Raw genomic sequence first — 14,140 nt, 5'->3', positions numbered from 1 at the left:
CCTCCCCCACTGCAGCTGCAAACATTCTCTTTTGCCATTGGAAGTGAAGGGACTTAAGGGAAGCAGAATTTTACAGGCACTTTACAGGCTGGTCTAGTTCAGTAGTTTCCAAAGCCTGGGGAGGGTAGAAGCGGCATCAGCCTCCTTCCCATACCTTGGGGTGGAAGGGAAGTGAGACGTTAGTTCCCTGCGATGGACACTTTCTCCAGCACAGCCTTGCCAGATGCCCCTGCGTGGGATTTCTGCGGGGGCGGGGGTAGGGGGAAGCTGAGGGAGGCCCTGGCGGATCCCCGCATCCTCAGTTCTCCTGGGCAGGGCTTCAAGATAGGAGTACTGGGGCCACAGGAGAAAAGGCAACTCCAGGACTAAAGGAGCTCTCTGTGGCCTTCACCCCAACTCTCCGGGTGGACAAGGGCCACACAGCACCCCACCGACCCAGCTTGGAAAGAGCCTGCAGAGTGGGGCAGCCCGGGAGGTGGGGTGCTGGCTAGGGTGGCCAAGGCTGAGCGGTCCAGCGGGGAGCACCTGGTGGGCGCGGAGAGGGAGTTCGGAGCTCCGGATGGGGCCCTCATGGAGTCGGGCAGAGCAGGTCAGGAATCGTGGTGGGAAGAGAGCACCTCCTACTCCACTAGGAGGCGGCCACTTGGCTCCTCTCTCCTTACCCACAGGGCCCACGGTGGCGCCGTTCCCTTTCTACCCGCCTCCCTTCTCAGTGGAATGAAGCAGTCCCGGCCGGCAGTGGTTAGCACGCTTGTACTATGGTTTTAATAGACGTACATGGACAAGTCGATATAGACAGATTTATAATTCTATACAGTCAGTCCGACATACACAGGGACGCTGTAAACAGGGGCGCGGGCCGGAGAGCGGGTGTGCAAAGTGGGCGCGGCGCGGGGGGGGGCCCTGGCCGCGCCCCGAGCTCTCCCGGCTCGACTCTTGCACGGCAGGCGGTGAGGAGGGGGGCTCCTCGCCGGGCCAAGGGGACCACTTCCTAGCCCGGGAGCGGAGTGGAGGGTCCGGGTCCGGGAGAAGCTGGGTGGCGGTGGGGAGGGGCGCCGGGGTGCTCGGAGATGAGCCTGCCCCATTCTCTCGCCGCGTCCGCACCGCCAGCTGGGGCTCCGTAGCCTTAAAATAGGAATCCGGTAATCGCGGCTGCGAGGGCACGCGGTACACGCCGGCGCCGCGTGCAGCTCCACAGCGAGTCTCCGAACCCAGGCTGGGCACCATCATCCCTGACCCAACGCCCGCTCCAACTCGGATCCGAATCGAGCTAAGGTACGCTCGGCCGGGCCCAGCTTGGAGGGGGCGCCTCGGTTCCTACGGGCCCCGGCCGGCCTGCGCAGGCTCCGCGCGTCCAGTTCGCAGGCGCGGCGGGAACTCGGGCTCCCAGGGCGCCCTCTCCGGACTGCCGGCCTCCCGCCCCGCGTCCCCTCCGCGCGACGGCCCGCCCGGCTCGAGGGAGCGAACACACACCACCCGCGCCACCCCGAGGGAAATTGCAACTCATCCGTTTTTTTCGCAGCACTTTTCTCCGACGTCTTTTTTGTTTTGTTTGGTTTCGTCTCGTTTGGGAGGGCACAGTGGGGTCCAGAAAAGCAAACACACAACCAGCCCGGAGGTGGGGAGGTGGGGAGGAGAGGGCTGCGCGGGCGCAGGGGCCGTGGCGTGGCGAGGTCCTCCGCGCCGCCCCCGGCCCGGCGCCGCGCCTGCCGCGGGCCCGCGGGGCCTGGCGGGGCGGTCAGCTGTTGTACTGGCACGCGTTGAGGCCCGAGGCCGGGCCCTGCAAGCCGCCGTAGCCGAACGACGAGTGCTGCTTGGACTTGAGCCGAAGGCTGGCCAGGCTCGAGTTGCACGTGTCCCGGTAGACGCTGTAGGGCGAGGCGGGCGTGCCGTACGGGCAGGCGCCCGGCGACATGGCCGAGTTAAGCGAAGAGCCGGTGAGGTTGTTGATGTTGTTGAGGCCCGAGTTGGGCATGCCGGGCACGGCGCCGGGGCCCATGCTCGACGGCATGGTCATGGAGGAGATGGAGCTGGGTGCCGAGAACATGGACTGCGACGACAGCGGGCTCATGGAGTTGAAGAAGGTGAAGCTCTTGGTGGAGAGCGGCGCTGGCGCCAGGCTCTTGGCGGCCCAGTTGTTGTAGGAATAGCCAGCGGCGTACACGTCCTCGTAGGGCTGCACCAGGCCGCTGAACTGAGGCACGTAGCCGCCCTTGCACAGGTCCAGCTGCTGGTTACGCTCGCGCTTCCGCCACTTGGCTCGCCGGTTCTTGAACCAGACCTGGGGAGGGGGCAGGAGAACGGTCAGGGCTGACCGGGGCGGGAAGACCCCTCCACCTCCATCCCCTCCACTCTATCCCTCCACTGCCTCCTCTCCGAAAGTCTCTTTTCTTCGTTATTTCCGCCCCTGCGGCCGCGCTCCTTAATGGTTCCTTTCCTGTCCCCAGAAAACATTTCGTCTTTTCCCCATTTCTGATCTATATCCACTCCCCTAAGTTAAATCTGATGGCTTCTCCTAGTACGGATGGATCCTCTTTTGTTTTAGCAAATATTCGTTTGCTTTTTCCTCTCTCAACCAGTCCATCTCCCGCATTCTCCCCAAAAGGCATACCGGTCTATCTCCTAAATATTCCGTTCTTTTACTTTGCCCTCTAATGTAAAAAGTATTTTTCTTCCCTCTAATGTAGGGTCTTCCGACTCCCTTTATTCTACTTTTTTCATTCCTCAAATAGTCTGTATCCATATTTATTGGGAACATTTGATATTCTCATTTCTGCCCTAAATGTTTATTTTCTTTTGGTCCCCCCTGCTCTCTGAACTGCTTTCTTTTCCCTCAGTCCACTTTCTCCGTTATCCTTCATTTTTGATCCTTTTGATTCTTCCCCAAATAGTTTTCCCCGTCTTTCCAAATATCTGACCATTACTGTTTCTCTTAAATAGTTTTCTTTAATTTCTCAAACATCTGATCCTTTTACCCTCCCTTAAATATTTAATTTCTTCCCTGCCACCTAAATATATGCCAAATATGTTTCTCTGCAAATATTTAATTTTCTTTCACTTCTTAACTAGTTTCTCTCTAATCTCCCCTCCACTTTCTCCCACAAAATTTAATAAGAACTTGTTCTTTACCAACTCCTGGTCCTTGCCCATCCTCTCCTATCCTCCTATGCATGCCTTCTATCCTCCGAAGCCCTCCTCCAGCCCTGGGCTGAGTTTCCTGAGCGAGCCTGCCGGACCCCTGCATCTCAGCCTTTTTCAGTCCCGGGCACTGACATTGCCTGATTCCACCCCACACCACCCGAATCACCATAAACCTGGGCAGGATTAGTGAGTTCAGGATTACTGAGTGCTGTCTTCACTCGGGTCCCACTGGGCTGGCCAGCCTGATGGGAGGAGCGAGAGCTTGCATTATAGCAGGGAGTCAGTAGGCCAGGTAGCACTTTGGGCTCGCTTGGGACGTCCTCCCAGTATCTGATTAAATATTTGTGTACTCAGAAAAGAAATGATTCTCTTGCTGCTCTGGCAACATAACCGCTTCACTCTTGATTTCACTGGGAAGGAAAAGGCGAGGAGAGGAAGGGTGCAGTCTGGTCACGGGTCAGAGATCTTACATGTCCAAAGGGACTCGGCCTGAGGGTCACTCTTCCACCAGAGCTGTTCCTCCTTCACCTGAACCCAGCCCTACAGGAAAGGGCAACAGGGAAAGGGTCCAGCTCCTTACTGGCTGACTGGCTGGAGAGGAGTCAGGCAGGGACTATGCTGAGGTTCTGAGAAGCAGGCTGTGTGGTTGGGATCACTGCCCCAGGAGTTTCTGAGCCTCCAAGCCTAGGTATGGTTCAGGCCTCTGTCAGGTGGCTAGGCAAGATGTGCCTTTCCCTTTCGTTTTCGGGAGAAGGTGCCAGCAGCTCCGAGGTCCCCATCGCTGGGAATCCTCTGTGCAGTCTAGGGCAGTCATATCCGAGTGGGCCCTGGGCCCTACAGCACAGGGGAAATCCCCTCTGGGGCCACAGATCTTAGGGTGAAGCTGCAGCAGAGCCCCAGGGGCAGGTAGGCTGCCAGGCAGCGAGGGTACTAACCACCAAAAGGCTTAGCAGCAGCAGGGGAGACCAGGCCTACAGTGGAATCTTCTCCCACGGAGGGAAGGAGCAGGTCTGAGTGGTGGGACAGAGACAAAATCTGAGCACGGTCTAAAGCTTTCCGAGGACCGCGGCAGAGGTGGCCAGCAGTCCTCCGCGCGGGTCGCCTTAGGCGCGCAGGCTGAGCTCACCCGCACGCGCGGCTCGGTGAGGTTGGTCCACACCGCGATCTCCTCCCGCATGCTCATGTCGGGGTAGCGGTTCCTCTGGAACGTGGCCTCCAGCTCTTGCAACTGCTGGCTTGTGAAGTGCGTGCGTTGCCGCCGCTGCTTCTTCTTCTTGGCGGGGTCCTCCGCGCCGCCGCAGCCCGTGCCTCCTGCGCCGCTGTCCTCCGGCCCTTTGACTTCCCCGCTGCGCTCCTTCTCTGAATCGGACAGGACAGGCCCCAATCACCTTGGGCTTCCGCCCTTTTGCACCCATCCCGGCTCCACCGAAGCGCCTGCCACCAGCGCTGGCATGCCCTTCCTCCCACCTGGAGCCCTAGAATTGTCCCCACTGGAAAGAGCCTGCTGGGGGCCCAATCATCAGTAGTCACCTTTGGTTGGACGCGCAGGGAAGAATCCAGGAACCGGAGGCACAGGCCGAGGTTCCTGGCTGGGCAGAGCCTGCTCTTGCCGCTCCACTGCTTGAGCCCGACTGGCTTTGTCACCCGCATATGTATGAAATTTTGAGGGCTCTTTGGGGTGTCAATCTGGAGGGGCTCTGCTTTTCTGAGCCAGGACCAAATCTTTCCAGCCTGAAGCTAGTGGGTCGGTGGAGCTGGAGAGAGGCGGGGGCCTGCAGCCCCTCCACTTTCTTCTCCCCAGGGCTGTGTGGATGCCACATGGGCAGGCATAACATAGCTGTGTTCCTGGCCTTTGCTCAGGGCCTCAAGTCCAGAGGCCCAGAAAATCCCTCAGGCCTCAGCCCAGACCAACAGACTGTCTAGGTGACCTGGGGCTCTAGCCTCTCACTCTTTCCAGCTACGCAAAACACGTTCAGTCACAGACACATGGAAATAAAAGGACAAAATTTAAAAACAAAACATAGAAGCCCAGATAAACTCAATTCTATCCTAAAACCATGGAAAGGCTCACAAAATCTTAAAAATAGATAGGTAGGAACACAGCAAACGCAAATTAAGGAGCCTGAAATCTCCGCGCCAACGCACCCCTAACTAAATACAGTGCTGTAGGTGTAAAAACTCCAAGCAGACACAGGCATTTATTTCTCTGGGATTTAAAATAAACAAACAAACAATGTACTGTTGTAGATAGATTTTTTAACCCCTTCCTAATAATGACCTTTCTAGAGATAATTTTTAAGTCCCAGGGAAATATAACACTATAGAGTTAGATAATTTAAGTTATCAAAATAACACCGCTGTAAATAGATTTTGAAAAAAAAAATCCTGGAGAAACGCGCCATTTTGGATTGACTTTTAAAACATCTCCCCAAGAATAATATTGCATGCAGAGATTTTAAAATTCCAGAGAAATATGCCTAGTGTAGTAATTCTTTCTACACCGAAAATTACAGTTAAAAAATTAAAAATATCCACGTAGATTTGGTTTTAAAAAGCAGTCTACCGCTGTATATTCCTCTGGGTTTTAACAAATAAAAGCCAACCAGCTAAAAACTCTCGAAAACAAAAGTACAGTTCCGCGTTGGTTGTTTGTTAGCCAAGCAAACAGAACTTCTCAGAGAAAGTCACTTAGGGATGCAAAACAGAAACAAATAGAGATTAAAAACGCGTAGAGATACACTCATTTGTGGATTAAGAAAGGAGCACAGCAGAGGCTCCCACGGAGCAGGGAGCTCTGCCGGGGCGCAAGCCGCGAGAGCCAAACGGGGACCCCCGGGGCCGGCACCCGCCGACGATTAGCCGCGCTACGTAGCCCGCACCGCCCACCCGCCGGCCCAGCTCGCCGCGGGCCTGGGGCGGGGGGGCGGGGGGGAGAGAAGCCTGAGCTCCGACAAAAACGCAGCGCGGAGGGAGACGTGCCCGAGCCGAGTAAGGGCCCTAGCTGGGCCGCCTGGCTGCTCCGGGGTCCCGCGGCGCACGTGGGGCCGGGCTCCCTTAATGGGGGGGTCCTGCCGGGTGCGCACCTCTTGGCCCGTTCGCCCTCGCTGTCTTCTGCTTTTTTATTTGAGGTTGTCCGCCGCCGCTCCCCTCAGTTTGTTTTCCTGACTTTTCCCGCCACCCCTTCTCTTGGATTTCTCCCTCCTCAGTCTGTCGCCCACTGCCTGTCGGGGTGTGTGCCCCCGTCTCTGTCTCTCCGGGCACTTGCTCTCTCGTCCGCTGCCCCATTCCTTTCTCGATCTACTCCTCTCCTGCGGTCTGAGCGGCCCCTGGGCACCCGGTTGCGCAAACCGATTTTTCTTTTCCTGTTCTCTTTGCTTCTGAACAAGAGGGGCTGTCAGTCCGACCCTCCCGTTGTAGGTTTGTGCATCTGGTGCGTGGGGACCGGGTGGAAGTAGAGCACTGAATTTCGTTTTGTAAAGCGCGTAAATTTACGCGTTCACCCTCAGGCCGAGAACGGGAAAAGAAAAGGTCCTGGAGCTCCTGGTTGTAGAGAGAGCCTGATTGCGCGGCGCGGGCTCCAGGCCCTGCTTCCCGCTCCCCGCTCCGTGCGCCCGGCTCGGCACTGTGTGCGCCTCGCGGGGAGCCGCGCTTACCTGGCAGCTCCGTGTCGGACGATTCGCTGGCAGAGTTTTCCAGGGGCTCGCGGGGGTCGGCGGCGCGGGCCAGGTGGAAGGCAGGCCCCATGTCGTGCGGCGGCGGCGGCGGCCGGAGTCCCTCCGGCAGCCGCTCCAGGCTCATGCCCCCCTTGAAGGCGTCCATGGAGGCGGGGACCGCGGCGGGCGCTCCAGGGGCCGGGGCTGGGCGCGCCCGGCCGCCCTGGCTGCGACCTGAGGGGACAAGAGCACAGCGCCTAAGCGGCTGCCCCCCAGGGCTGCCCGCGCCCGCAACGACGCCGCGCCCGCCCCATGGACCGCCCGGGGCTGCGGGGCCGGGCGGGCGGCAGCGGCAGCGGTTTCTCGCGACCGGATGCCCGGCTTCGCGCTCCGCGCTGCGCTCCCGCCGCTCGGGCCTCTGCCGCCCGCCCGGCCCCGGCTCTGGCTCCCGATCCGGGGCCGGTTTCTAAGGTTCCGGACGGCGCCGGCAGAGGCTGTCTTAAAGCGACAGCGCGCACCGCCAGGTTCCAGCAGTCCCTGCGCCAGGGGTGGTGGGTGGGGTGGGCCTGGGTGGGAGGGGGCTGGTGAGGGAGCGAGCCAGCGAGCGAGGGAGCGCGGGCGGAATCCAGCCCCGAGCCGCCCGCCCTCCCTTGCCCGTGCCCTCCCCTCCGCAGCCACCTTCCCGCCGCCTCCCCGCCCCTCCCTCCCCCCCCCCCCGCCCCCGCGCGGCCTCCCCGCGCCGCTCCCTCCTTCCCCGTTGACACACCGACTTCTCCCTCGGCCGCACAAAAGAAACGCATCTGGCCTCCAAGTCCCGCGTGGCTCGTGCCCACCTCAAGCCCCAAATGACTTGTTTTGCTCAGAATCAACTCCTGTCTGGGCCGCTTCGAAGTCCCCAGCCCCCGGCGAGAACAGCCCAGGATGAGAGAATGTTCCCTGAGCAGGATCGCGCGGAGCGGGCGCCTCCGAGCCAGCGCCAGGGCGGGGGCAGAGCCCGGGGCCCGTTCCGGCAGCTCCCAGCGGCGTCCTCGTCGAAGGGCCGCCCGCCCCTCCTTTCCCGGCTTCTTCTCCCGGGACCTGAGCCCGGCTGAGTGACAGCAGCCTGCGTTCTAATGGGCCCCCGGATGCTGCCTCCTAATTAGCTTGGACCCTGTCCTCCAAGGCTGCTTCTCAGGCCTCCCCCTCTGCACCGCAGTCAATTTTCTGGGATTGGGATGGAATTGATGGCTTCTAATCAGATGAAACGTTTCTGTTGGCTCCAGGCCTCTGGCGAGTGCAGCCGGAGACCCCAAGAGCTCCACCAGGCCCCACAGCCTCTTCTGTAGGGCTCTCTCCCCTTGTTTTGCACCAGTCCATCCAAAGCAGCCAGGCCCGGGCCTTGGCAGCCAAGGGATTGGCTTCTGCCCCCTTCAGGGCAGGTTTGCAGCGATCTGGAGCCTCTGCGTGGCTTCCCAGAGAGGCAGGCACCTGGCCTTGCCTGCAGGCCAGGTGCCTGCCTTTTGCGAGCCCTGGGTCTCCAGGCCAGGAAGCCTACCCACTTTGAGGCTCTCTCTGGTACAGTGGTGGCTGAGCTCAGCTCAGTGGGGCCTCCATGGGTGCAGGCATGCACCCAAGAACGATGCCCTTCTGGAGTTCTACTTCAGTGAAGTTTGTTGAAGGATTTTGCCAAACAATTGTTGGCCGGCCCTGAGACCTCAGAGTCTTGAGCAAACAGAGGGCAGCTAGGGTGGGAGAGTGCGACCCTGACCTGTTCCTCTGACCACAGCTGGACCCTAGACCGCCCTCTGCCCCTCACCTGCTGACCAACTCCCCCAGATGGGAGCAGCGCTGGGCAGGACAGCACCCCGGTGGAGAAGCACTGCCCTACTCTCCATGCCCTGCGCCTCACCCCAGGGCCTGGTGCATCCGCATCTCTTCCTGGAGGTCTCTGCTTGGGACTGACTGTGCAGGCTGAGAGATCTGCGATGTTCTGCGTGCACTGCCTTCTTGCCCTCACCCTGGCTTCTCACCAGAAGGAGAACCACAGCCTCAGGCTGAGTTGTTTGGCGAGGATTGCAGGGGTGGGTGGCCGAAGGGTAGACACAGGCCTGCTTCTCACTCCCAAAAGCTTAGTCGGAGGCCCCCAACTCTGGGCCCTGGAAGAAAGCATGGCTCCTTGGGGTCTGGGTCACTCTCTCAGTGGTGCCTGTGGCCGCAGAGGCAGGGTCTGGGTCTGAGGCCACAGAGGGAACATGTTCCTCAGGGGGTTTGGTTTGGGGCAGATTCTGCAACTCCTGCCCTTTCCTCCCAGAGGGTAATTTCTCTAAGTTGTGTGTGTGTAGGGGGGAGGATGGCAGGAAGGGGGCCTGGGAAGTATGGTTGTCCGGCATCTCAGCCCCATCTTTTACCAACAAGCACGGTTGCATCTCCTGGAGCAGCAGGTAACTCTTTTCAAGCACAGCGTGTGACCCAGCCTGCCTGGGCCGGGCAGGACTCAGGAGCACACACACACACACACAAGTAGCCCGTACCATGTAAGTGTGCGGCACACACAGACGCACACGTACTCACTAAATCCACCCATGGGGCTGCGTATAGTCACCTAGGCATGCCCACAGCCAGACCTCTGGGTTCCAGAACTCTGCTCAGCGCAAAATCAGGCTGGTTGGGGACAGGAGCTATGTTCTAAGGCTGCCAGGTGTCAGGGCAAGGTGGGGAGCACAGTGACCGCCTGGGTGGTGACAGGGAATGAATGGTACACCTCTGGGTGTCCAGAAGCTGAAAGCTCTAGCCTTCCACTGTCCATGGGATGTAAAGAGACCCAAATTCCACAGATGGATGGAGCGTGTTCTGTGACTCTGAAGCTTTAGCTGATCTGTCTGAGGGGTTCACCTCCTTCACTGTTGATGCATTTAATGCATTTATCGAGCACCTGCTGTGTGCTCCGGTGGACCCAAGCCTCTGGCAGTGATCTAGGCAGTCACAGTAGTCCCTCTTTTGGAAATCTTGATGCCTGCTGTGTACACCACCAAAGGCCCTCAGTCAACTTCAGGGTGAAGCTCCATATCCCCAGGGGCCCGGAGGCCTAGAGAGGGGCTGAGCCCAGGGGGGTCTCTTCTGCTGCACAGCCGCCCCTCTCCCCCCCACCAATGCTGAATGAGCACAGGGTGAGGAAGGGACTGACTGAGGGGACACCCTGGCCAGCCAGTGTGTTGGATGGAGAATGGACTTGGACAGTTTCTCTTTTTCCCCAGCCTCACCCTCTGCTGGCCGGGCACTATCCCAGGCAGGGAAGGGGCTTTGAGCACTCACAGACATATATCACACACACAGGACAGGACGCAGCTCTCTTTCAGTGTTCTCCCCGCTTTGCCGTCTGACCTTGGGCAAGGCTTGGCCTGCACTGTGCCCCAGTTTCCATGTCTGACACGGGACTCAGCACTTCCTACCTGCTGCTTCAGCTTCCAGCTTGCTTGGTGATGGGGACGTGAGGAGAGGAGGGAAGAGGGCTTCCTGGAGCTGGAACAATGTGCCCTAGTTCCCATCCCTCCAGGCCACACAGAGCTAGCGGTGATTCTGTGACTTTCAGGAAATTTGGAGGCTTGGAGTCCTGGCTGGGCTGAGTGGAGAAGCCTAGGCTGTTGTGGGGTTTGAAGTAGTCACCGCCTTTCCTGAGGCCAGGCTCACTCAAAACAGATTCTGTGCCCAAGAATGGTTCAGTAATCTTATTTGGGAAGAGTGGTTGGAGGGCCCTCACGGAGGGCATCCTTTTGCCCAGTTATGGGGGGTACCCTGTCCTAATCTTTGCATTAGAATCAAGGGATTTTAGGAAAAAGGAAGGAATGTGCTGGGGCTTGCCCTCGAGGCCATCCATGACTCTCTGGGACATTCCAACCCTAAGCCTCTTAGGCCGTGGAGAAGTTCAAACTAGAAAACCCAGTTTTGGGAGTGCATCTGGGACCACCTACCTCCTTCTGTCTGCTCTACCCCCTCTCCAATAAAAGCTCTTGTTTCTTTGAATACAAGCAATTACTGGATGAAGGGGGAAAGGGGTGCTCAGGTGGGGCAGGGAACCATCTCACTGGATTCTCTAGGTTTCCAGGGACCCCAGCTTGAGCCTTCCTGACACCCGGGCTTCCCCAGCCTGTCCTGGTGCAGAAACCTGGGATGTACTCAGGCAGGATGGCTGAGTGGGGTGCCTATGGGAGCATGGAACTCGGAATTCTGGCACCAGCTGGCAGGGCTGGCCTCATGGCTCACCGAGTCCACTCACGGGTCGTTCCCTGGTTCCTGAGAATGGCTGAGCCGAGGGGCAGAGAAGTTGGGCGAATGGCCGAGGCTGGTCACGCAACTTGGGAGCAGAGGGTCAGCTAATGCCATTACCACAGCCTCCTCTTCCCAAAACCTGCTTTCCTGAGAGAAGGGCACTCCGAGTATGACTGGAGAAGCAACAATGCTTCCCCTGCACCCCAGAGTCCTGGCAGGCTGGTCTCCATGCCCCCGTCTGCCTCTTTTCCTTTTCTGAGCAGAGATGAAGGGTTCCAAGTAGTATGAGGAAAGGGGAGGGAGCCGGCGAGTCCCCCCTCCCTTACTGCCTCTGCTGCCTGTAGTTTTAGCCACTACCCTAGACCTGTGTCTTTGGCCAAAGGGACAGCAACCTGGGATTGCCTTCCTCTGGGCCCGGTGGCTGTCAGAGGCCCCTGGGTTGCCAACAGAATACCCAAGCCCTAGTTTCTCAGAAAAGTGGGCTCAAATATTTTCAGATTCAGGGAATTCCTGAATCGGAAAACCTTGGAACCGGATTCCAGCCTGGGGTTCCCATTTCTGCGATGCCGGCCTCGGGCCCTGGCTTGACCGCGGCTGAAATGGCTCAGAGCCGGCTGGTCAATTTCAGATTTCCTAGACCCGTTTCTAGAGAAGCGGCTGTGTGCCCGGGAACCCTGCGTCAACAACCAAACCCTGGAGAAGCCGCGGGAGTGTCTTTATTGGATTTTGCGAAGAGCATTTGGGGTTTCTGTCTGGGTAAGAAAAAGCCCGACTCTTGCGGGCGAGGGCAGGCCGCCGTGGGCTGGGGGCGCCTTCGAGCACGGCGGCGGGACGTCAGGGTCCTTGGCGAAGAGAGCCGGGGCTCTGGCCGGTGTCTGTTGCTTTTCTGCGGCATAGCCGCCCGAAGGAACCAACGAACCAACGAATGAAGCGGTGTCGTTTAGAAAAAATACCCTCTTGATGCGAAGCTGCGGCTCAAGTCCCCAGGCGTGCAGAGGGGCCAGCGCTTTCGCTGGTGCTGGGGCCCCTATTCCGCGGCGCAACGGGAAGCGGTGGGCGGCCCTCTCGCCTGCCCTTTCTTCTAGAGGTCCCCGGAGGCCTGCGCCTCCGCGAGGGGCTGCGAACGGCGTCCGGGGCTGTGCCCTTAGCAGGGCTCGGGCCCGCGTCCCCGGGGCTGCTGCCCTCTTGGGGTGTCTGGAGCCGAAGCATGGGGTGGGACCGCCAAGTAGGTGAGGCAGCGCTCCGCGACGGCAGCAGGGCCAGTGCGCTGGGCTCAGGAGCGAGTCCTTGCGCTGCCTCGATGGCGCCCGGACTCCCGCGCGGTGCGCTCAGTCCCGCGCCACCCACTGGACCCCACAAACGCCTGAAGCAAACAGTGCGGAATCCGCCACCGCCTCCCTGCGTCCCAACACCGCGGCGACCCAGCGCCCCCAGCCCAACAACTCTTACCCCACGCGGGTTGCGTTGCGTGTGCGGCTCGTCGGCTCCGGGCTCGCTCGCCACGGACTCCGCCTGAGGTTTCGACTTCGGCTGGGGCCCTGGATCCAGCTGCGTCTCCAGCAGTGCGCGCAGCTCGGGTCCCCGCTGGTTCGCTACATCGCACCGCGCAAGGTCCAGGCAGCTTCGGCTCGGCCCGCTCCTCCCGCCGCCGCCGCCGCCGCCGCCGCCGCCCGTCGCCCGCGGGGAAGGCGGGGACACGGGCCGGGGAGGCGGGAAGGGGGGAGGGGAAGCAAGGCGCTCGCCTGGACCAGCGGGGAGGGGCGGCGCGCCGTCCTGCAGGCTAGGGGTCCGGGTCTCCCTCGGGGCGCAGGCAGAGGTCGGCGCGGGTCGCCGGCGGAGTCCGAGGCCGGGGAACGCGGGCGGAAGGGGGACTTGGGCCACATGCGGACGAAGCCGCCGTGGGTCCCAGCCTGGCCTCGGCGCACTTTCCCTCCCTCGGCTCAGTTTCCCACCTGGCACACCAGGGGCCCAGGAAGACCTCGGTTTGACGGGTTCTGTTCGGAGTTTACCCTGGTCCTGCCTGGCGCGGGTCAAGCCGGGCTTCTAAGATTCTACCTTTCCCCTTTTGGCTCAGCCTGTGGGAGGAAGCTGGTCTTGCATTTTGGCAAGGAGTGTCCGCGGCGCAGGTTTTGGCGGCCAAGGAGGTTTGAAGTCCGACCCCAGAATTTCTCTGTGGGTGTTGGGGGGGGGTGTTGTTATTGGGGAGGGGCGAACGCCCGACCCCTGCCCTGATAACCCCCCCTCCCTAATTCTCTTCCTCCGGGGCTGGGCTGATGAGCAGAGAGATCAACGCTACGGAGCGCAGATGCTTCTGTGGCCACTTGCTCAGTCCCTCGCCCGTACACCCTCCATCGGTAGCCCCCGTATAAGGGGGGCCTCTATCCATGTGGCCCCCTTGGCCTCCTTCTGGGAGATGGGCAGGACTCATGGGATCTGGGTTCCACCTGGTGTTGCCCACAGCCAGATAACCCCTCTTGAAGCCTTGTGGGGGAAAGCAGTTGGCTGACCCAGGCCCCTGCTTTCCCCAAGTCCCCAGTCTGAGCCTACTGTTGCCTACTGTTGCTGGGGCCCTGCGATGGTCCCGCAAACCAGAATGTCGGGGGACCACCCTGGGGGACAGAAGCCGCTGAGTTGCCCTCCGATGGCCACGGGTCTCTGGCGCTGCCGCTTTGGCTCAAGGTGCCGGGAGATGGCAGTGTGAAAGCCGGGGCATCAATGTTTCATGAGGTGCCGTCACCAGCGGCGCCTCCCTGCCTGGTTCGAGCCGACAGCTGCGGCGGGAGAGGCCACGGCCCCGCGCCGGCTCTAACGCTCTGCTTGCCCGTGTCTCCAGGGCCACCTGGTGCGGGAACGCAGAGACAGGAACCCCTTGCCAACTCACAAAGCCTACCCAAGCTCGTAGATTCCACACGCTCTGGGCCCTGAGAAATGGCCCCTGCCCTCTGTCTTGCTGTTTCAGGACTCCCAGCCTCCCCTCCATTGTCAACAGCAGGAATGCTTCTCTGGTGGTTGCTGTGGCTCTGGTGCACAGAGGATCATAAGGGTTAAGAGCCAAGTCCCCTAGCCCACAGGATTTCAGACCTGGACCTGGAGGTGGCCCT

At 60.1% G+C, this 14,140-nt stretch overlaps 1 protein-coding gene across 1 annotated transcript; it reads right to left on the bottom strand.

Annotated features, from left to right (window-relative positions):
• Positions 1-752: 752 nt before the first annotated feature.
• PITX1 (paired like homeodomain 1) lies at positions 753-12,664 on the bottom strand. The gene is made up of 4 exons (XM_045999925.1): positions 12,489-12,664; positions 6,795-7,028; positions 4,268-4,500; positions 753-2,281 (listed from the first exon to the last, which is right to left on the bottom strand). Exons 2-4 carry the CDS (start codon positions 6,958-6,960, stop codon positions 1,739-1,741), a joined length of 942 nt encoding a protein of 313 aa, XP_045855881.1. The 5' UTR covers positions 6,961-7,028; positions 12,489-12,664; the 3' UTR covers positions 753-1,738.
• Positions 12,665-14,140: the final 1,476 nt, after the last annotated feature.

The sequence above is a fragment of the Meles meles genome, chromosome 3 (assembly GCF_922984935.1).
Source record: "Meles meles chromosome 3, mMelMel3.1 paternal haplotype, whole genome shotgun sequence".
Lineage (NCBI taxonomy): Eukaryota > Metazoa > Chordata > Mammalia > Carnivora > Mustelidae > Meles > Meles meles.
This window is presented reverse-complemented; position numbering and strand designations above follow the sequence as displayed.

Excerpts from the sequence above, each read along its gene's own strand:
- PITX1 (XM_045999925.1), bottom strand. The coding sequence starts at position 6,960 with ATGGACGCCTTCAAGGGGGGCATGAGCCTGGAGCGGCTGCCGGAGGGA. Across the intron at positions 4,501-6,794 it reads GTCCGACACGGAGCTGCCAG|AGAAGGAGCGCAGCGGGGAA; the intron begins GTAAGCGCGGCT and ends TGTCCGATTCAG. Across the intron at positions 2,282-4,267 it reads TCACCGAGCCGCGCGTGCGG|GTCTGGTTCAAGAACCGGCG; the intron begins GTGAGCTCAGCC and ends CCCCCTCCCCAG.